Source organism: Cherax quadricarinatus, unplaced genomic scaffold (assembly GCF_038502225.1).
Source record: "Cherax quadricarinatus isolate ZL_2023a unplaced genomic scaffold, ASM3850222v1 Contig1782, whole genome shotgun sequence".
Taxonomy (NCBI): domain Eukaryota; kingdom Metazoa; phylum Arthropoda; class Malacostraca; order Decapoda; family Parastacidae; genus Cherax; species Cherax quadricarinatus.
The window spans coordinates 39,666-62,679 of NW_027196808.1; the positions used below are offsets into that span (position 1 = coordinate 39,666).

Consider the following 23,014-nt stretch of genomic DNA (forward strand, 5'->3'; position numbering starts at 1 on the left):
CAGATGTCAGGCACATCTTGGAATGTTACAGCACCAATATGAAATCCGCGTCTGGTAAAATATGTAAAGCTGACAAAAAGTCTAAAGGTTTGCAACGAAACGAGTCCCAGAGCTGAGAGGTATGAACTATGAGGTCTGGCTAGAGTAGCTAAACCTTACGACACAGCTTTCCTAAACTTGCGTTTAGGAAAACACACTAGTGATCAAAATATGTTGTTGTTAAAAATAGTGTAGACGATAAATTGTGATGGAACACAAATGAAAGAAAAGAATGTGGAGTTAACTGTATACTGCACTTACAACGACGTAACAAAATAACGTTGCCTTATAAAATACACAAAGAATTGTTAATCTTATTGAATTTTAACTTGAAATCATGCTACCTTACTACAGTGAAACGTCTAAAAAACACTAATAATAATAATAATAATAATAATAATAATAATAATAATAATAATAATAATAATAATAATAATATCTTTACTTACTACAAGTACAAGGTACAGGTCTAGCTGACATTAGTGACCTACAACTATATAGAAAGCCGCTTGTTATGCAGAGCATTTCGGGCAAATTAGGTCAGATTTGTCGCAGGATGCGACCCACACCAGTCGACTAACTCCCAGGTGCCCATTTTACTGATGGGTGAACATAGACAACTGGTGTAAAGAAACACGCCCAATGTTTCTACCCTCGCTGGGAATGGAACCCAGACCCTTCACAGCTTTAGCCACCAGGCCAAGGGCTACGTTCAATCGTCTTACATTAAAACATATTACCTTTTGGAGAAACTACACCTAACAACATATACTTCAATGAAATACATTACTCTATTTGAAACACAGTTCCACTATGTAACGTTATCATTGTTAACATTCCAATGAGAAACCTAATACTTTCCCAGGGAATGTATACTATCTCAAAACAATCCACACTCCACAAATTCTATCGAACACACTTTACAATACATAAAGTACCTTGAAAAAACATAGTCTTGAAATACTAAGCTTATACAAACATTTTTTTTTCCTTACGGAACGCATTATGTTTGCTTACGTCATCTTGATAACATATTATTTGCATAAAGTATTTCATACATCATCCTAAAAAAATATACTTTAAGAGTATAAAGCTAATTTCTAAAATTTAATTCCTTCCACGAACATCAGTTAGGTATTTCTCGAAAGAGAGATGGGCGAGAGTGTTGGAAGATAACAGTGTAATAAGTTGATCACAATGAAACACTGAAGACTCGAGACTGAAATATAGGATGTGTAAGTAGATGACATTGAGAACAACTGCAACCCAGGAACTGGAGGATGGCAGCAGAGACTTATTTCTGCAATGATAGTTTTCAGTGAATAAGCATTAAGTATATGAAAGTTTTATGGAATAATGACAAATATTAAAATTGTGGGAAATTGAGCTAAGTGATTTTTTCCATAAGACATTGGATTATAATCTTATTCCAGAGATTGTTTCTATAAGGGAGGAAGAGGGTTGACTCGAGAAATTAGATAAAAGTGGTTTCCCATTATGAAATTCCCCTATATGGACTAAGAATCCATTATTCCATTTAAGTCAGGGGGCTTGAGCTAGAACCACACATGTAAGAACATGACATGAGAAATTGTGGAGAGAGAAAGGAGTATTGGTGTGTTCAAGTTTACCTGGGTTATTAACCCTCTTGGGTTAATAACCCAGGTGAAAGTAATACAGCTAAACATTGCACCTAATGTTTTTCTATAGACTGTGTATGCAGTAACTCAAATACATGTATTATATATGATATTAACCATTAAAAAATAGAGAACGATTTTTATATTATTATTAACAAATTCAATTATTCATCCTGGAGAATAAAGAAGCGGGAATAAACATTTATCAATGACTCAACATGCAAATGTACCAACAGAAACACAAATAAGTGTATTTAAAAAAAATACGAATAGAGGTGAAAAAATAAGAAATGGGAAGAAATGATGGACTGACCACATCGACTCAAGGTTGAGGGACTGATTACCTCATTCTACTCTTGTTCTTCAAGATTCTCCTTTGTAAGGACTGATGAAGCCACTGTGTGGCGAAACGTTTCCATAATAAAGATACCCAAAAGTTGCACATGTGTCTAATTTATCAGTGACAGATTACTAAAAGAGATTAGAAAATGATGTAGCGGAACCTACACGAGGTCACAGCTTTTAAAAATGAATAAAATGGAGACAGACCAAGTCACTCAAGATAACAAGAAGGCTGAGCCAAGAGTTTAAGTCTACAAAATTTCTTAATGTACTTGTTTTTTGAGAGATGTAAGACTAGAGCAATGAAGACTTTTTGAGAGATATAAGACTAGAGCAATGAAGACTTTTTGAGAGATGTAAGACTAGAGCAATGAAGACTTTTTGAGAGATGTAAGACTAGAGCAATGAAGACTTTTTGCAGATTTAACGATATTTTAACTGCTGCTTCATTTATTAACAATAATAATATCAATAATAATATTATTATTATTATTATTGCTGTTGTTGTTGTTGTTGTTACTACTACCACTACTACTACTACTACTACTACTATTACTGCTACTGCTGCTGCTGCTACTACTACTACTACTACTACTACTACTAACAATAATAATAATATTATTGTTGTTACTACTACTACTACTACTTGTACTACTACTACTACTTGTACTACTACTACTACTACTACTACCACTTTTGCAACTACTGCTACTAATACCACCATCACCACTATTTCTACTACTACTACTACTACCACCTGGAGGTTACCTGGAGATTATTCCGGGGATCAACGCCCCCGCGGCCCGATCCATGACCAAGCCTCTCAATGGATCAGGGCCTGATCAACCAGACTGTTACTGCTGGCCGCACGCAGTCCAACGTACGAGCCACAGCCCGGCTGATCCGGTACTGACTTTAGGTACTACTACTACTACTAATAATAATAATAATAACAACAATAACAATAATACATATTAGAACCCAAATTCACATCCTGCAAAACTCCCAGTGATATCTTGGATAGATGTAATTATTATACAAAAGTTTTTATATTTCCTTCAGTATAAAATGTCATTACAGACTGTCGAGATAGAAAAAAATACGAAGGGTTGATGGTTCATGCTTTGTATGGACGTAACTTTATATATAGTTTACATTATTTATGGGTTTGAAAGTAATCTGTGTTGCACTGTTTTTTATTCTTTAAGAAATTCTTCATCGAAATATTAAATACCCATAAATAATATTTCATCACAGTGTATGTTTTTGGTCCTGTTATCATGGTGAGAGAAAACGTACATATGATCGTCTTTTAAAGTCGGATTTTTCTCAGAAGGAATAGTATCATTACTAACAAAATTTCTTCTAAGTTTTTATATATTACATGCCTCGTTTTTTTATTAATTTCAATTATGGATTGCCTTTATTGTTAAAAATAAAAAAAAGTCATTCTCATTTTGGCGTAGTTTTCCTAGTCTCTAATGTATTGATATCTTAAAAAAGTATTGGATAGACTCCACATCACCAACGTTATTACTCCTGATAACTGTGAGCAGCTAGCTGCAGCCACGCAGCTCTCGGTGACGGTGGGGCATCCGGCTTCTAGCAGCTCTGAAGGGGTAACACCTCTCCACCAGGACAACCTCACACACCCTTCCCTGGCCTCCACCGACCCCTCCTTCGCCTCCGCTGACCTCCAGATACAGGTATAGTCAATGATAAGGGATAAAATTTAAAATTACGTGGTTTCAGTACTTCACAACAACCCACAAATTGCAAGTAAATATTTCGAGTTTCCGGCCTGCCTGGGACCGAAACGTTGTCAAAATATTTATCTCTAATTTGCGTGTTTGTTGAGAATAATGTGTTATATTTATATTAACAAGTGGAGGCTGTTTTGGGACATATTTTGTGGTATGTTTCAGTGTGTTATAGAGAATAATAATAATAATAATAATAATAATAATAATAATTATAATAATAATAATAATAATAATAATTATAATAATAATAATAATAATAATAATAATAATAATAATAATAATAATAATAATAATTATATAAAAATAAAAGTATGAAAAGAAAAAGAAGAACAAAAACAACAGTATAAAACAAATTTTCAAGAACACTGGTATCGTAACAACAGAGGCGCAATGTTCGGTAATTCACTGGAATATTTTTTTTATTTTCAACTTTCCTTAATACTTAGATAACATATATGTCTGAAATTATTACTTATATGCTTTGTTTTCAATACAATGCTCAGTATACCTACACACCTGTTGACGATTCTGGGGAGTTACTGCCCCCGTAGTCAAGTTCTAAATCAGGACTCCTTACGTCAGGTTTGATATGACAGGCTATTGGTGCTAGCAGTTTAACATATGTATTCATATTGAATGTCTTGAGATATATATTTAAAATTAAGTTTAAATCAAAATACCTAACAGTAAAGGTTCAGATCTCTTGGGGGGCTAATTGTATGAGATTTAGATGGACATGAACTAAGTATGTGTGAGAGTTTCAAATATGAGTGAATGGAGACGAACGCTTTTTGGGACTTGACGAGCAAGGTAATATTTTGTGAAGTGATTCGGGGGAAACCGGTTAGCCGGACTTGAGTCCTGGAGGCGGGGCATACAATGCCTACACTTTAAAGGAGGGGTTGGGGATATTTGCTGTTTGGAGTGACACTTGAACTGTCGTATGTGAGGGTCTCTGCAAAGGCAATGATTATGTGTGAATGATGGTGAAATGTTGAATGATTTTGAAAGTGTTTCGTTTTTGGATCACCCTTCCTCGGTGGGAGACGGCCGGCGTGTTGAAAAATTATGTTAAGCGAGAAATTTCTTCTTGAACAGTCGCTTTTACAAATTATTTAAGGAAGGGATTACTGGTAATAAGCATCTTGGTAAGAACTAGCAGGTATGCGATGTTAAATGAACACATCTATGGATGGGTGGAATACTCTTGTTATCTATTGTGATCCAGTTCGTACAAGTTATAAAACTTAATATCATTTTTCACAACCCATTTAGATTTATGTGTATTTACATCTAGACATTTAATAAGATTCATAGTGACAGTGTTTGGTCCATTTTTAAAACATTCTAATATCAAATATAGTGTTAATCTCAATAATCGTACCAGTGATACTAGAAACAGCAGCCGAGAATGATTCTGACGGCTTCATTTTACATTAGCTGTAATAAACCATACCCCCGGCCGGGATTGAACCCGCGGTCATAAAGTCTCAAAACTCCAGCCCGTCGCGTCATTTCTTGAGTCATTAGCTGTAATGGCTGGAGTTTTTCTCAGCTAATATTTATATGGGCGAAGTATTATAAATTAAGGATCTAACGTAGGCTATGTACATCATTCTTACTATTCTCACATTAGCACTATAGTTGCGGCTGTAGGCAGCAACAGCTTTGAGAGTATTTAGTCTATTTTTGCATATTTTATTTAATTGTGGTATGATAGATTTACTAAGAGATACATCGACACCAAAATATCTGTAAGATTTTCCGTACCTGATGGTTTCTCCCTACTAACAGTTGGGTAGGAAATGTCGTTTTCTTGTCAGTATCTTCATTATAATTGAAGATATAACGAGGCCTAGTCGATTACAAATTTTGTTAAGAATGGTAATCATCATATTGTGCTCTGTTATATGGATCATGATGTCATCAGCATAACTTATACCTATATTTTTTTTCATATATGTTAATATAAAAATTAATAATTTTGTACTAAAACAACCTTCGAAAACTTAACCTAACCTTATTATAACAAGCGTAATTTAATTTAGCTTAATCCAACTTAACATATTTTAGATAAGTTTATAATAATTTAATAATAAACAAACACAATGAAATATATTGTTTTTCGTTAGGTTCAGAATGATTTTTGCGAAATTATTGCATACAATTTTTTGCTTGCCTTATTCGGCAACAAGAAGAGCGTTGCGATTTAAGGCAAAATCGGCACGGCTTATATACATCGTACCTAATAAGCCGAACTTCTCGAATAGGCCGAACTCCTTTAAAAATTGCACTTTTCCAAAAACAGTTTTTACAGGGTGATACATATATTTTTTTCCAATAACAGTGATAGAAAATATTTCATTTTTGGACCAAACCTAAGTTACAAACTTCACCTAACTTAAATTAGCAGAATTCTTCTATGCATAGTATAAGTCAGTCTAAATTTCTTTATTATTACTTAAAATCAATGATATATATTTTTTCGTTGTGTTTAGATTTATTTCCGTTGATTTATGGCAAAAATAAATTTTCGTTTGGCCGAATAGGCCAAACTAGGAACTTCGACTTAGTCGACGCCTCTGCACCGAGAGTGATAATATGTAAATGATGGCGAAAGTACTGAATGATGGTGAATGTGTTTCTTTTTTTGGGTCACTGACTAGGTGGGAGACGGCCGACGCGTTGAAAAAAAAAATATATATGCCATGAATAACAAACTAGTAGCCATAAATAAATAAGTGTTCGCAAAGATATGATCATAAATATTTTTTCACCTTTTGATGATCAAAAATAGGTAATCATTAAAGTTTAATGACACAGATGTACGCATGACTTACAGGTTGTGGACACGAACACGACCTCCTTCGTAACCCCGAGACTGACACGACCTCATGACTGCCACACCCAACACCCACGCCAGCCAGAGACCTGCACGGCTGCAACGTGTTTTAACGGTGGAAGGTGCATCTTGACGTCTACCGGTAGCAGGTAATGCATGTAAAGTATGTTCATCTCATCGATTTTGTTTTTTACGCACACTGTAGATATCTAATTCTCTTCTTCCTCCAAAAGTACAATGTTTTCGGCAGTTGTTTAATATCATTCTATTTCAATACTTTGCACTCGTCTTGGTTGAAATTTCAGAGCTACTTCTGAGATGATCCCTGTAATTATTTTAGTTTCCTGCAGTCATTCTCTGTCTGTATCCCTCTTATTACTTTGACTTCGTCTGCAACAAAGTTACTGTAATTACAGTATGGCTGGCAACCAACAAACTCTTCATAACCCACATATTTCAAAATGAGAACTTTCATTAATGCAATTTTCACCTGTTTGATGCTTTATTAAGTATAAGGTAATATGATGTCTCATTTTGCTTTATCATTTTTTAACCGCCAATATTTAATATTCGTCCACGGTTGGCATTCAGTTTTACATGAAATCGAGTATAAAGTGTCTGTTGTAGAACCCAGAGAGATTCTACCATTAACTGGACTAAGTTTCAATGCTTTGTCTCTCATTAGGACTTATGCATCTCTTTCCATGGAGTGAGCATCACATGTGTGATGTTCGCTCCAAAATAAATCACCGGTGAGAAGACTTTAAGCTTAGATCTTATCATTTTTCATGAACTGTCCTTGTTCCTTATTTTGTCGAATCAGTTGGTCTTTTACTGTCATCTATCTTGGAGTGGTTAGCATCGTTACGACTATTCCACAGAGAAAGGAAGCGCATGTATTTCGTGTAACCATCTTGTAGACCAAGTATTTACACTATCACTTTAAGGTCACCACATATATTCGACTTGTAGTTATAGTATTTTCTTAGTCTGAATAGAATCTTCATGAACTTATATTTTTGCTTTAATCCCACGCATAGCACATCTGGCTTTTCATTGCCGTCGTGAAGGAGTACTTCTTTCAGAATGACCTTACTGATTTGATGAATTTTCTACATTCATCTAAATGTTGTTCATAGCTCAGTTTTTTAATAAGACCATTCACAGCAATGCAGAAACACTCGTCAATCTATTATGGTGTACACGATAGTGAAATATTTTTGTTCTTTCTGCTAAAAGGCTCCACTCTTGTAAGTGCGATCCAAGCAGTTCTTCTGCCTGCTTTGAAAGGTCAAGGTCCCTGACAATGTTATTAAACTCCTATAGTGAGATTTAGTTTGTTTTTCAAGGTCCCAGATTCTAGTGGTTCATAAAGATTAGTGTTATCAGTTACTTCACAGCTATCACGTTTTCTGTCAAAAGCAACAGGTTGAATAGGCATTACAGTGTCCTTACATTACTTTGGCTGACTCACAATGTGGATGTGTTATCATATTCTTGTGTTTCTTCGGGAAAGAAACCACATTAACGATGCAGAAGTAACAGTCATTCAAGTAATTCTTCGGGTCTCATCATACCATTGGGACTACAAATGGCATTGATCCACGTTTCACATTTAACCATTGTGTCGGTCCAGAGGTACAAATAGCGCAGTATATGCGTAGAGGACATGTTATATCTTGATCACCTATTCTGCAATTGAAGTATGCAAACTTGACACGATTTGTTATGACTTTATCGTTGATCACGTGGTGTATACTAGCCAGTTACACTGGAAAAGCTTACTGCACTGTTCAGGTATCCTCATTTTTTCACGTTAATCTAACATAGAGATTTCATATAACAGAGCAAAGAAAATCGAATATAAATATGCGTATGTGGATGTGGCAGAGAAATGTTAAGTTAGCAAAACACACACCAATGTACACAATGAATAGTAACCTTTTGTAAATATTCCTGAACACTGGGAAGACGAGAGCACTGACGCTCTCTGACTCTTCCTGACAAGCAGGGATGATGCACAGAATTTATGTTTATGTATGTAAGCAGATAGCCGCTTCCCTCAGAGGTATTGTCTAGTTTATACGCATAAAATAGAACCACATGTGTTGCCAGTATCTTACGTGATAGGTTAATTTTGACTTCAGATTAAGTTTCAGCTTGACAAAAATAACCTAAGTAAGTAGCAAAATTAAACAGCCTAGTATATTTCATCTGCAATTGTGTACCACACTCCGAGCTTTCTTTTACTTACCAAACTTCTGTGCTGCTTAGTTTTACGAAGAACGATTTCTTAGTTTTTTTTTATTTTTCGTCAGATTTCGTTCAGTGTTTTGTTTGTATTACTAAGCAAGCGTTAATGCCAACATAGAAAGCCCCCTTACGTGCCATCAACACGTACCATCAGTTGCTGGACCAGGTCTTCTTGTAGACCTGTCTGGTTGACATCTGATTTAATTCTCCTCATTAACTTCACATCATCTGCCAATAAGGACACTTCCGAGTCTATCCCTTCCGTCATGTGTGTGTGTGTGTGTGTGTGTGTGTACTCACATAATTGTGGTTGCAGGGGTCGAGATTCAGCTCATGGCCCCGCCTCTTCACTGAGTACTACTAGGTCCTCTCTCTCCCTGCTTCATGAGCTTTATCATACCTCATCTTAAAGCTATGTATGGTTCCTGAATCCACTAATTCACTTGCTGGGCTATTCCACTTCCTGACTACTCTATGACTGAAGAAATACTTCCTAGCATCCCTTTGACTCATCTGGGTCTTCAGCTTCCAATTATGACCCCTTGTTTCTGTGTCCCCTCTCTGGAAGATCCTGTCTCTGTCCACCTTTTCTATTCCACGCAGTATTTTGTATGTCGTTATCATGTTTGTGTGTGTGCGTGTGTGTACTCACCTAATTGTACTCACCTAATTGTGGTTGCAGGGGCCGAGACTCAGTTCCTGGCCCCGCCTCTTCACTGATCGCTACTAGATCCTCTCTCTCTCTCTCTGCTTCCAGAGCTTTGTCATACCTCGTCTTAAAGCTAGGTATGGTTCCTGCCTCCACTACATCACTTGCTAGGCTATTCCACTTCCTGACGACTCTATGACTGAAGAAATACTTCCTTACATACCTCTGACTCGTCTGAGTCTTCAGCTTCCAACTGTGACCCCTTGTTTCTGTGTCCCCTCTCTGGAATAACCTGTCTCTGTCTACCTTATCTATTCCACGGAGTATTTTGTATGTCGTTATCATTTCTCCCCTGACCCTCCTGTCCTCCAATGTCGTCAGTCAAATTTCCCTCAACCTTTCTTCGTACGACATACCCCTGAGCTCCGGAACTAGCCTTGTTGCAAACCTTTGCACTTTCTCTAATTTCTTGACGTGTTTGACCAGGTGTGGGTTCCAAACTGGTGCTGCATACTCCAGTATGGGCCTGATGTACACAGTGTACAGTGTCTTGAACGATTCTTTACTAAGGTATCGGAACGCTATTCTCAAGTTTGCCAGGCGCCCATATGCTGCAGCAGTTATCTGGCTGATGTGTGCCTCCTGAGACATGCTCGGTGTTATGGTCACCCCAAGATGTTTCTCCTTGAGCGAGGTTTGCAGTCCTTGGCCACCTAGTCTATACTCTGTCTGCGGTCTTCTTTGTCCTTCTCCGATCTTCATGACTTTGCATTTGGCAGGGTTGAATTCAAGAAGCCAGTTGCTGGACCATGTGTCCAGCCTGTCCAGGTCTCTTTAAAGTCATGCCTGGTCCTCATCTGATTTAATTCTCTTCATTATCTTCACTTCATCTGCGAACAGGGACACCTCTGAGTCTATCCCTTCCATCATGTCATTCAGATATACCAGAAATAGCACTGGTCCTAGGACCGACCCCTGTGGGACACCGCTCGTCACAGGTGCTCACTGTGATACCTCATCCCGTACCATGACTTGTTGTTGCCTCCCTGTCAGATATTCTCTGATCCATTGCAGTCCCCTTCCTGGTATACGTGTGTGTTGTGTGTGTGTGTTGTACAAATGTATGCATATCCTACAAGAGCCCTTTGGATACAGGTGCGTTTGTCCAGGCGGATCATCGGGGCCCCACTGCAAGGTGATAAGCCGAAGCTTCACTGGACACGGTTGGGTTTGGGTTCGTCCGCTGCCACTCTGCCTGCCGACCACCGTTTCCCTTCGTCTTCTCACTCGCCATCCACACTCCATCATCCTGTACTCGGGTCCCCTGGCCCCACCCCCATCCACGCTCACGCACACGCCCATGCTGGCGCTTCAACTGGTGGAGGGGCGACCCCAGCTTCTTTTTGAGGGTGATACTGGCTCGCTGAAACTGGAACTAAACACCACCTTGCATGACGGACAGTGGCACACCCTCCACCTTACATTCAATGACCAGGTGGGAACCTTCTCGTTCGGTTTTTATTTATATGAATCCCAATAAAATTTATTAATATAAAAAATACCACAGTGAAATAGGAAAAAACCTGAGCGCTTGCATGTGCTTACACATATCCTCTGAACATATGTGTTTAAGCACATGAATGCGCTCTGATTTTATTTCGTATTTTCACTGTGGGATTTTTTCATATATGCAATCACGCGTTTTAGTCTGATTTCTTCGTTATTGTTAATATATTATTATGATTATAGGAAAGCTCTAAATCCGCAAGAGTGATGTATCGCAGGAAAATGGGCTGTAAAAAATTTTGATTCAACAAGAGAGTGCTGTGGGAAGCTCCAATTCCCGTGATCATGAGCCGTCCACAGACATCATGAAACCAATATTGTAGGAATTGGAACTCACAGAGTACTCAGGGCTTCTGAGCATCCAAAATATTTACATCTTTTTTTAGAGTCTGCAACAAACATTTGTTGATTTCTAATTATTGTGAATTCATTTGTGTAAAAAATACTGACTGAGAATCTAGCTTCCACCACTAGTTTAAATTAATGACCAACCGGTGTTTAACGCTTTATGAAATACAATGATGTCAGATGAGCGTTTTACTCTGTATTGGTCTGATGAAACCAACGTTTCCATAATAAAAATTCTCAGATTCTTCCTTCAGCTTTATTACCTATTTTTTTACAGTTGTTTTCCTATTGGTGTGGCTTTTCATGCTGTGTCATTCTCAAATTACCTTTCAGCCTCTCTTCTTACCCATGCATATATATTTCTGGATCATCTGGTCGTTTCACTATTCCCTATTATGGCGTTCTTTGCTCCCTTTATGACTTTAATGATCTTGGTTAACCTTTGTTTCATTCTACTTTTTTTCCTTTGATTCTGCTTCTGGGTAGGAATTTCTTCTCTGTCTCCCAGCACTATTTGGCTACATACTCCATCAATTCATTTGTTGTCTTTTCCTTTAGCTTCCTCTTCCACGGTTCTCCGTTTAGGAATTGCCTCATTGTCTCTTGGTTTGAAGTGAGGTTTGTCTCCTCCTTTATACTCTGTATTCCGCACCACGTTCATTTCCACAAGGTAATCGAGCATCAAGACAGCAAATGTGTGTATGTTTGTGTGTGTGTGTGTGTGTGTGTGTGTGTGTGTGTGTGTGTGTGTGTGTGTGTGTGTGTGTGTGTGTGTGTGTGTACTCACCTAGTTGTACTCACCTAGTTGAGGTTGCAGGGGTCGAGTCCAAGCTCCTGGCCCCACCTCTTCACTGGTCGCTACTAGGTCACTCTCCCTGAACCTTGAGCTTTATCATACCTCTGCTTAAAGCTATGTATGGATCCTGCCTCCACTACATCGCTTCCCAAACTATTCCACTTCCTAACTACTCTGTTGCTGAAGAAATACTTCCTAACATCCCTGTGATTCATCTGTGTCTACAACTTCCAACTGTGTCCCCTTGTTGCTGTGTCCCATCTCTGGAACATCCTGTCTTTGTCCACCTTGTCAATTCCTCTCAGTATTTTGTATGTCGTTATCATGTCCCCTCTATCTCTCCTGCCCTCCAGTGTCGTCAGGTTGATTTCCCTTAACCACTCCTCGTAGGACATATCTCTTAGCACTGGGACTAGTCTTATTGCAAACCTTTGCACTTTCTCTAGTTTCTTTACGTGCTTGGCTAGGTGTGGGTTCCAAACTGGTGCCGCATACTCCAATACGGGCCTAACGTACACGGTGTACAGGGTCCTGAACGATTCCTTGTTGAGATGTCGGAATACTGTTCTGAGGTTTGCTAGGCACCCATATGCTGCAGCAGTTATTTGGTTGATGTGCGCTTCAGGAGATGTGCCTGGTGTTATACTCACCCCAAGATCTTTTTCCTTGAGTGAGGTTTGTAGTCTCTGGCCCCCTAGACTGTAGTCCGTCTGCGGTCTTCTTTGTGTGTGTGTGTGTGTGTGTGTGTGTGTGTTTTTGTGTGTATGTGTATGTGTGTGTGTGTGTGTGTGTGTATATATATGTGTGTGTGTGTGTGTGTGTGTGTGTGTGTGTGTGTGTATGTGTGTGTGTGCATGTGTGTGTGTGTGTGCATGTGTGTGTATGTGTGGGTGTGTCTATGTGTGTGTGTGTGTGTGTGTGTGTGTGTGTGTGTGTGTGTGTGTGTGTGTGTGTGTGTGTGTGTGTGTGTGTGTGTGTGTGTGTGCGTGTGTGTGTGTGTTTGTGTGTGTTTGAGTCTGTATATATGTGTGTGTGTGTGTTTGTATAGTAGTAGTAGCAGTAGGGGTTGAGTCTCTGCCCCTAGCCCCACCTATTCGCTGTTCGCTACTAGAGTCACTCTTGACTTTGAAAGCCTTATCATACCTCTTCTTAAAGCTGTGTGAATCCTTCCCGTATCACTACATTCTCCAGGTCGTTCCACTTCTTGACTGGTGAAGGAATGCTTAGCGTCCCTTTAATTCATTAGTGTTTTCAACTTTTAGCTGTGTTCCTGTTTCTCATCTTTAACAATCTGTCTCTGACCCGCCTGTCAATTCCTCTCAATATTTTGTATACCATATCTCCCCGTAGTCCTTCTTTCCTTTAGTGTCATCAAGCTGAGTTCCCTTAACCTTTCCTCAACGGGATTAGTAGCGTTGAAAACCTTTGCACTTTCTTCAGTTACTTGGCATGCTTGACCAGGTGTAGTTTTCTAACTGGTGCTGCGACTCCAGTAGGGACGGGACGTACACTGCAGATTGTCATGTGTGTGAACTCACCTAATTGTACTCACCTAATTTTGATGGCAGGGGTCGATACTCAGCTCCTGGCCCCACCTCTTCACTGACCGCTACTGGGTCCTCCCTCTCCCTCCTCCACGAGCTTTATCATACCTCTTCTTAAAACTATGTATGGATCCTGCCTCCACTACATCGCTTGCCAGACTATTCCACTTCCTAATAACTCTGTGGCTGAAGAAATACTTCCTAACATCCCTGTGACTCATCTGATTCTTCACTTCCAATTGGACCCCTTGTTTCTGTGTCCCATCTCTGGAACATCCTGTCTCTGTCCACCTTGTCTATTCCACGCAGTATTTTGTATATCGTTATCATGTCTCTCCTGACCCTCCTGTCCTCCAGTGTCGTCAGACCGATTTCCCTTAACAATTCTTCGTAGGACATTCCCCTTAGCTCTTGAACCAGCCTTGTTGCAAACTTTTGCACTTTCTCTAATTTCTTGACGTGTTTGACCAGGTGTGGGCTCCAAACTTGTGCTGCGTACTCCAGTATGGGCCTGACGTACACAGTGTATAAAGTCTTGAACGATTACTTACTGAGGTACCGGAACGCTATTCTCAGGTTTGCCAGGCCCCCATATGCCGCAGCAGTTATCTGGTTAATGTGCTTCTGGCGACGTACTCGGTATTATACTCACTCTTAGATCTTTCTCCTTGAGTGAAGTTTGCAGTCTTTGGCCGCATGGCCTATACTCTGTGGCCTTCTTTGCCCTTCTCCGATCTTCATGACTTTGCATTTAACGGGGTTAAAGTCTAGGCGCCAGTTGCTGGACAACGCATCCAGTCTGTCCAGGTCTCTTTGTAGACCTGTCTGGTCTGCATCTGATTTAATTCTCCTCATTAACTTCACATCATCCGCAAACAGAGACACTTCTGGGTCTATCCCTTCCGTCATGTCGTTCACATACCAAGAATAGGACTGGTCCCAGGACTGACCCCTGTGGGACCCCGATAATCACAGGCGCCCACTGTGATACCTCATCACAGACCATGACTCGCTGTTGCCTCCCTGTTAGGTATTCTCTGATCCATTGAAGTGCCCTTCCTGTTATATGTGCCTGATCCTCTAGCTTCTATACTAATCTCTTGTGAGGGGCTGTGTCGAAGGCCTTCTTGCAGTCCAAGAAAATGCAATCACACCACCCCTCCCTCTCATTTCTTACCTCAATTACCTTGTCATTAAACTCTAGTAGGTTTGTGATGCAGGATTTGCCTTCCATGATTCCGTGCTGGATGTCGTTTATAATCTTGTTCCGCTCCAGGTGTTCCACCACTCTCCTCCTGATAATCTTCTCCATGACTTTGCATACTATACATGTCAGTGACACTGGTCTATAGTTTAGTGCTTCATTTCTGTCTCCTTTCTTAAAGATGGGGACTACATTTGCCATCTTCCATACTTCAGGTAGTTGCCCAGTTTCAAGGGAAGTGTTGAAGATTTTGGTTAGTGACACACACAGTGTCTCTGCTCCCTCTCTAAAGACCCACGGAGAGATGTCCGGTCCTGCCGCCTTTGAGGTATCAAGGTCACTTAGGAGCTTCTTCACCTCCTCCTCCTCAGTTGTGTGTAATTCATCCAACAGGTGTTGGTATATCCCTTATTGGTGTACCCCACTGTGTGTGTGTGTGTGTGTGTGTGTGTGTGTGTGTGTGCATTTATTGTGCATGGAAGCACTATCATTCACATGTATAAGTCTTGTCTTTTCTTCAGGAAGTAGCAATGATGGTGGACCTATGTGGGCGTGGCTGGGACCATCACGCCCAGAATGATGCCCACTGCCTGGCACGGGCAAGTTGGCCAACAGGGCAAGGCGTGGGTGCTTGGCATGGGCATGGGCCCTTGCAGTTGGGTGGGCTAGCACAAGCCCGGCCTCATGCAGGCTCTCACGGCTGGAAAGAAGAACTAACGACTCACAACCTCCACGGCTGTCTCTCACACCTAACAATCAACGCTCAGGTGAGAACTCCTTGAGAAGGGTTATTGATCCAAGGAATTGTTCTAACCTTTCCATTTTCTTGGATCAGTCTTGATTGTCCCGGTCCCCCAGGCCACTGTACCTCAATTCTCGGGAAAGGATTAGTGTAGAGTGTGATATGAGTTCATAACACAGTTAAATATTAGCGTTGAAGATTTCTAGCGAATTATGTTTTGTATTCAGAAGTTATCACATGGATACTAATAACTCATTTTTTTTCAGTACAAATGAAAAATTTGCAAACATACATCTCTAAATTAATTCTAACTTTCCATTAAGAAACACCAGGTTTGAAACCAAATTAAAGTATCTTGTTATCTCAAAGGGACCAATATCCTAAAATTAAGTGAAAAGTGACGGCAATTAAATATAGCACTCAGAAATTGTGGTATGAAAATCAGTATTTCAATTTTGGTAGTGTTTTCTAAAAACAAATTTGGACCATCAGAACTCCAGATTAACATATATTAAAACAACGAAATTTTTCTTCCATTTCATGACATGAATCAGCCATTGAAAACTGATGCTGCTCACAATTATATTTTATTCAGGGAATAGTGATGAAATAGTTGAGTTAAAGAGCGTCTGAATAATGTGATGCAATCAGATTTAATTTAAGCGAGGAAAAGTACAGTTCCTTGGTTTATAAGCTCCTCTTTAGCAACAAGACAAATTAATTCACTTAACTTAAACAACACTATACTATTTGGAGAATAAAACCGTGAAAAATGGCACCCACACATTGCAGTAACATTACTAACTTTCTTCTAAGGAGGATACACGAGTGTTGAACTTTTGATTCACATCAGAGTAGCTTTCTACATTAATCACATGGATACAAAATGTAGGAATGGTCTTTGTAACATTAATGACAGAGCATCTGTGAATCTTGGCATAGATACAATGCGCTGACAATTAGAGGCCTCTAGAATAAGACGTTCATGAGGTATAAACATAAATTTTGGTGAAAGAGACGCATAAAGTTACTGAGAAACATTGCGAATATAGTAAAGTATCATCGTTAAATTTAAAAATGCTAACGATTAGAACGATTCCAAGTTTAATAAAAATTTCAGTAAAAATTCCTAATTTGCACCTATTAAGACTGAACTTACGGGGCGTCATCCTTATTACAGAATATACCATTATTGATATTTTGAAGCCGATATGAAGAAACATTTTTTAGATACTGAATAATAATGAACGTTACTAATGAAACGTGTAGGTTCGATCTTGAGAGTTGTCACAGTGGACACTGTCGATGAGGGCAATGAAGATACTTCGGTGAGAAACATCAAATCCTAGGCATGTGGTATTCCACTTAACATACTGTAATGTTTTTGATTTCACCCATGTCAAAAGAAATCAACAAACTACATTTGCTTAAATTACCAGAAAAAATTGCCATCATACCTCAGGGATATGTTCAAAAGACATTGCTCATCATAAAGTTATTAACATACACAGTGGAACTGGTCAACAAAGAGAGACAGTAGAGGGCAGCGAGAGGCTAAATTCTTTAAGGTTTACTATAGTAATAGTGGGAACGTACGAAATAACATAGATAACCATAGATTAATTGAATTTACAGGAAGCACCGATATTATTGCTATAACAGAGACCTGATTCAACCTGAAAGACAAAATGCCTTCTGAGTGCCACTTACATGGGTGTAAATTATTCCACACTGATAGGGTCATCAGGAAGGGTGGTGAGTGGCGATGTATGACAGAGGTAATTTAAACTGGTACATTAGACAACATGTGAAAGTAGAATCTACTGACACTGAATCTGTTTGGCTCCAGTTTCTCGAGGGTCTTGAAAAACTAATCTTGCGTATGATTTACAGGTCCCCAAACCTTGATAGGGAACCCAGAAAACTTCTATGGGACGAAATTTACACGAAATTGCTTTAATAGATTTTAACTTTAGACAAATGGATAGGAGTTTTTTGACAAGATATTTAGAGTCTAGCAACTTTCTTGATACGATCTAAGATTTAAGAAAAAAAAAAAAGCTTTTGAAAGAACCAACTAGAGGATATAACCTCCTTGCCTTGGTTATTGCCAGTCAGTAATTACTAATTAATAATCTCGAGGTTAACGATGAGCTTAGGGAAAGCGATAACAAATTACTCAGTTTCAATATATCATGGAAGTACCTTAATAATTACAATCAAGTAAATGCCTTCTGCTTGGCCGACCTCATAGCACTGAGAAATTGCCTATGTGAGGTGAACTAATGTGATCTGACTGGTCATTATCCTGTGAGTCAGGCGGTGATGGTTACCTAAAAACATTTTTCAAAGCATAGTTCAAGCTGCCCAGATTATGTTTCAAATGGAAAAATACAATCAAATGAAAATAACCCAAAAGATATGTGCGATAGATTTAAATGTGAAGATTGAGACACTTATGCACTTATGTGACATTTTTTCATTTTTCATCCAGCCCAGCACCCTACTAGGTATTGCTCAAATGCTTGTCTGGCCAGTCTGCCTCTGCTTATAGGTCAAGAGAGGAGGGCAGTTACAGGCGAATCAAAAGAGAGAGAGAGAGAGAGAGAGAGAGAGAGAGAGAGAGAGAGATCCCTATTCATATTTTAAACAGAAAGATACTAGAGAAATTCCAGAAATAAAATATTATTTAGGTCAGGACGAAAATAAGTACGCATTATCAAAGTCACTAGTAACATATGCTCACACAAATACATTAAAACCAAACAAATTCTTGGGCTCTGATGAATTGTTCTCAAAAGTTATAAAGAAATGTAAGTAGCAACATGGCAAACCATTGCCGAGTCTTTTCAACATATCACTACAAACTGGCACATAGCCTGACAAGCGGAAATAACTCGAATATAGACCAATTAGCCTAACCTCTACTGTGGGAATATTGATGGAACCATTAATTGCCGAGGCTCTTCAAAGCCACCTTGAAAGACAAATTGATCAACGAATCTCAGTACGATTCTACAAAAACGTTCCTGCCTGACTCACGAAATCGTAATGACACGATTGCAAACAAACCATACCCCGGCTGGGATTGAACCCGCGGGCTGGAGTTTTGAGACTTTCTGACCGCGGGTTCAATCCCAGCCGGGGTATGGTTTGGGAACGTTCCTGCCTTACGAATTTTCTAAATTTTTTTACTTAGGTATCTGAATAGGTAGATGTTAGAATATATTGTGTAAATGGACTTGTGTAAATGGATTTTTATGGAGTTATACATCGGAGACTGAGGAAAGTAGAGGCTCAAGGAATGTTAGAATTTTTCTTTTCCTGGCTTGAGGCTTGAGTTGGGATTGACAAATAGGCAGCAGAGAGTTTGCTCACACTGGGAGAAATCAGAGTAGAAACGGGTCACAAGGTCACAAGCGGTGTTCCACGGGGGTCAGTGATGGGCCGTTTGTCATTCACAAACGACATAGATGATGGAATAAACAGCGACATAAGGATGTTTGCGAAGGGCAATAAAATACTACAAGAAGATTTAAATTGGTGCAGAGGTCGGATAAGTGGCAGATGCAGTTAAGTAGGTTATAATTACATATATCCTGCGCTAAAGTTGCATAGATATTCAAAGCTGTACTGGAAAATAACATACCTAACCTGGTAGCCCAGGTGTCAGATGGCCATTCACAGAGGGAAGCGGTATTTTCAAACCTAATAATGTAGGAAGTTATGTCTACACCCTCTGTGAAGGGAGGTAAATTAGGTGTTGCACTATGTGCACTAGCTGTATGATGTTCAGTTACTCCTTCCTCTAATTGCTGTTGTGAAAAAGTTAACTTTTTATTTTCTAATTCAAGGCGTGCTTTCTTTACCTCACGATCTTTTTCTCTCTCTCTTAACTCATTTTCTCTAGCTTTTTCCTGAAGTTTTCTATCTTTTGCTCTGTCCTCAAGTTCTCTTAATTTAGCTTGTTCCTCAAGTATTTTAGCTTGTTCCTCACGGACTTTATCTCTCTCCTCACGTTCAAGTCTATCATGCTCCTTTTTGTCTTCTCTCTCTCTCTTTCTAATTATCTTTCTTGGTTTTCTCTCTCTATTCTCTCTCCTTGTTCTCCTCTCTTTCGATTCTCTCTCCTTTTTCTCCTCTCTTTCTGTCTCTCTTCTCTCTCAATTCTTGCCTGGATCTTAGCTCTAATGAAAGCTTCTAAATTTTTCCCCGTTGTTCCTAACTTACTCGCAATGTTCAACCAAAACTGGTATTCATCCATACTTGCAAGAATAACTTAAACTACCAGGGGAAAATGAAACGGGTATCAAAGAAAATGGAGGGTTCAATTCCTGCTCCGCTCAAACTGTAAATAAATAGGGTTCGATCCCTGCTTCGATTAACAGTATGTATGAATGAAAACGGACGGTTCTATGCCGGATCCGACCAAATAGTAAGTTGAATGGGGTCCCTTGACCATCCAATCTTCTCACCAACAAATCAAGAGTGTCCTACAACAGTTCCCTTGATATAATAAATAGAGCTCAATGAAACAATTTGTCACTGGAAAATCTCGGGTCCCTAGAGTCTATTCCTCCAAATCACTTCAAGCTCAAAAATAAAGGTGGCAGAATTAACTAGTATATCCTGCCTTGACTTGACTTACAATAAATTGACAGTATAACAATCACCAAATCTTTTAAATACCTGTACTGTAGTCCTACCATAGAGAATGATTACTCATGGCTGGTGGTAACCGTCTGTGGTATGCAGAGTTGAAGGTCCAGTGGTAGATTATAGATGGAGTTGAATCTTGATTCGGTTGCGTAATCCTGGCAAGGTCGCCACTTGTGAAGGCTTACTCAACCCAGTAAGATCTTTAGGAGAATTAATGAATAGAAAAAGAATAATAACATACAAATATAAACACTTTATTGTTATAATTGAAAATATAAAACATTTAAATATGAACTTTTATCCTACTTGAAAGAGAAATGAAAAATGAAATATAAAAATGATATTTGAATTCAACGCTATTTGTACAAAGTGTAAGAAAATTATGTCGATGTTGTCGACACAGCGCAATGTAGAAACTGTAGCCGTTGCTGATGATGTGTGGGGAGGGGTCACAGCTGTTGAGTGACAACCCAACGACTATTCAGCCACAGTATCTCTAGCCTTGAATGATCTGTCAAGATGATAGGAATGCAGGTCTTTCACCACTGCAAAGATGAAGGGTAGTTGCCTGGGGTTGGCTACACTCAGGTACGTAGATCAAGGGTGACGTCCCAGAACTCGTGTGAAGTTCGTCTCCTTCAGCACTGTCTCTGTAGTTGCCAAATGACCCAAGCTGACAGTCCAAGCTAGAAAGAGACAAAAGTTAACCACTGCTCGATAAATCACTCTCCATGATAAGTATAAGGTACTTAAAAGAATGGTGAGGATTTAAAAGCAAGATGTTACACCTGAAAGTCAAGGCATTATGAACTAAGTTTCGGGACTGGTTAAAAGTGAAGCTTTTAACCGATATATCCACTAAAATAGGAGAAGAGGCTTTTACTTACAGTTGTGTTGGAAGCTGTGAGTCAAGTGATTATCCATTTGGTCGGAGCCCTGCACGTCACCTTTCTGGGTGGAAAAAAAGGGGGGGGGGGAGTAGTGGGTGCTAGACACTGACCCTACCTTAACAAGCAGACTGGCAATCAAGCTATCGTCACCATATATTCGCTCGCTACTCCTATCTGTTGAACTTTTCCCTCACATAGACAAATGCAAAGTTCTAATCTTTGGAAAAATATAACTGACACTTATAAATTAAATAACTGTGTGTAAGTTTTCGTTTAGTCGTTGTATACGGATCTGCACTGGCAAATTAAGAAAAAATGTTAACTGTTATATAGCTTTGTTGCAGGTAGTGGACCTGGGTCAGCCGGCAGACAGCCAAGGTAGCACGAGCGGCTGTCGCCTGCAGGAGACAGCCTGCCCTGGCGGCCACGGTGGGTGTGGCTTGCGGGGTGAGTGTGTGGGCGGGCTGGAACACCCTCATTGTGAGTGTGAACAAGGATGGTCGGGACCAGACTGTGCTACGCCCACTGTGCCCGCTTCCCTGGGCAAGTCTTCTTACATGAAGGTAGCGCTCTCGTTCAGACCGGCACCGCTGGTGTTGCGGGTTCAGTTGCGGGTCCGGACAAGAGGTAACCGCACTGGTCTTCTAGTCCATCTAGCTGCCCTCCACCGAACAGCTGCCTTCACGCTCCACGTCAGTTTCTTTCCAATACAGTTCTTAAAATTTATTTGAATTCTTATGATATATGCGTCTTGTTGAGTCATTAATATGTTTTCCTTCAAACACAAACGTTTGAAGATCATTTATCATTAGTTTAAAGCAACTAACTCATAAAGAAGCAATAAAACAGAAAGAAATATCAAGTTGTTTTCCAGGGTACTTAAAGAATGCAAGATGGAACTTAGCCATTAACGAGTATGTTTAATGCGTCCATCATTGTTGGTGCTGTGCCTGAGATGTGGAAGATGGCTAATGTGGTTTCTATATTCAAATCAGGGGATAAGTCCATTCCATTAAATTACCGTCTAATAAGCCTGACGTCTATAGCAGGCAAATTATTAGAATCTGTTATAGCTGACATTGTTAGAAGTCATCTTGAAGAACGTAATTTGATTAATGAATCTCAGGATGGGTTCAAGAGAGGTCGTTCCTGCCTGACAAATTTACTGACGTTCTTCAACAGAACATTTGAGGCAGTGGACAGTGATAAAGAATATGATATTGTTTATTTGGATTTTAGTAAAGACTTCGATAGAGTACCTCACAAGAGACTTAAGAAAAGTGGCAGCTCATGGTATAGGAGGCAAAGTTCTAGCATGTATAGAGGCATGGCTTACCAACAGAAAGCAGAGAGTTTCCATTAATGGGGTCAAATCTGAATGGGGCGTTTCACAAGGATCAGTTTTAGGCCCTCTCTTGTTCATAATTTACATTAATGACTTTAATGAAGGAATTACAAGTGACATGAGCAAATTTGCTGATGATACAAAGATAGGCCATATGATTCATTCTGAGGAGGATTCCAATGAACTCCAGGAGGATTTGGACAAATTAATGTCTTGGTCTGAAAAATGGCAGATGAAGTTCAAGGTGGATAAGTGTAAGGTACTAGTCCTTGGTAATGAAAATAACCCATGATATTACAAACTAGATGAAGCAGTACTTGATCATACAGAATGTGAAAAAAACTTGGGAGTAATGGTAAGCAGAAATCTAAAGCCAAGACAGCAGTGCCTAA

At 39.4% G+C, this 23,014-nt stretch overlaps 1 protein-coding gene across 1 annotated transcript in view; it reads left to right on the forward strand.

Moving 5' to 3' along the window:
• LOC138851714 (neural-cadherin-like) overlaps nucleotides 1-23,014 on the forward strand; it is a gene marked incomplete at its 5' end in the record, with an annotated part of 57,910 nt that overhangs the window by 33,624 nt on the left and 1,272 nt on the right. Inside the window, 5 exons of the mRNA XM_070081126.1 lie at nucleotides 3,578-3,727; nucleotides 6,627-6,775; nucleotides 10,684-11,023; nucleotides 15,508-15,753; nucleotides 21,622-21,969. Coding sequence (XP_069937227.1) covers nucleotides 3,578-3,727; nucleotides 6,627-6,775; nucleotides 10,684-11,023; nucleotides 15,508-15,753; nucleotides 21,622-21,969 — 1,233 coding nt within the window. The remainder of the gene's footprint in view (nucleotides 1-3,577; nucleotides 3,728-6,626; nucleotides 6,776-10,683; nucleotides 11,024-15,507; nucleotides 15,754-21,621; nucleotides 21,970-23,014) is intronic.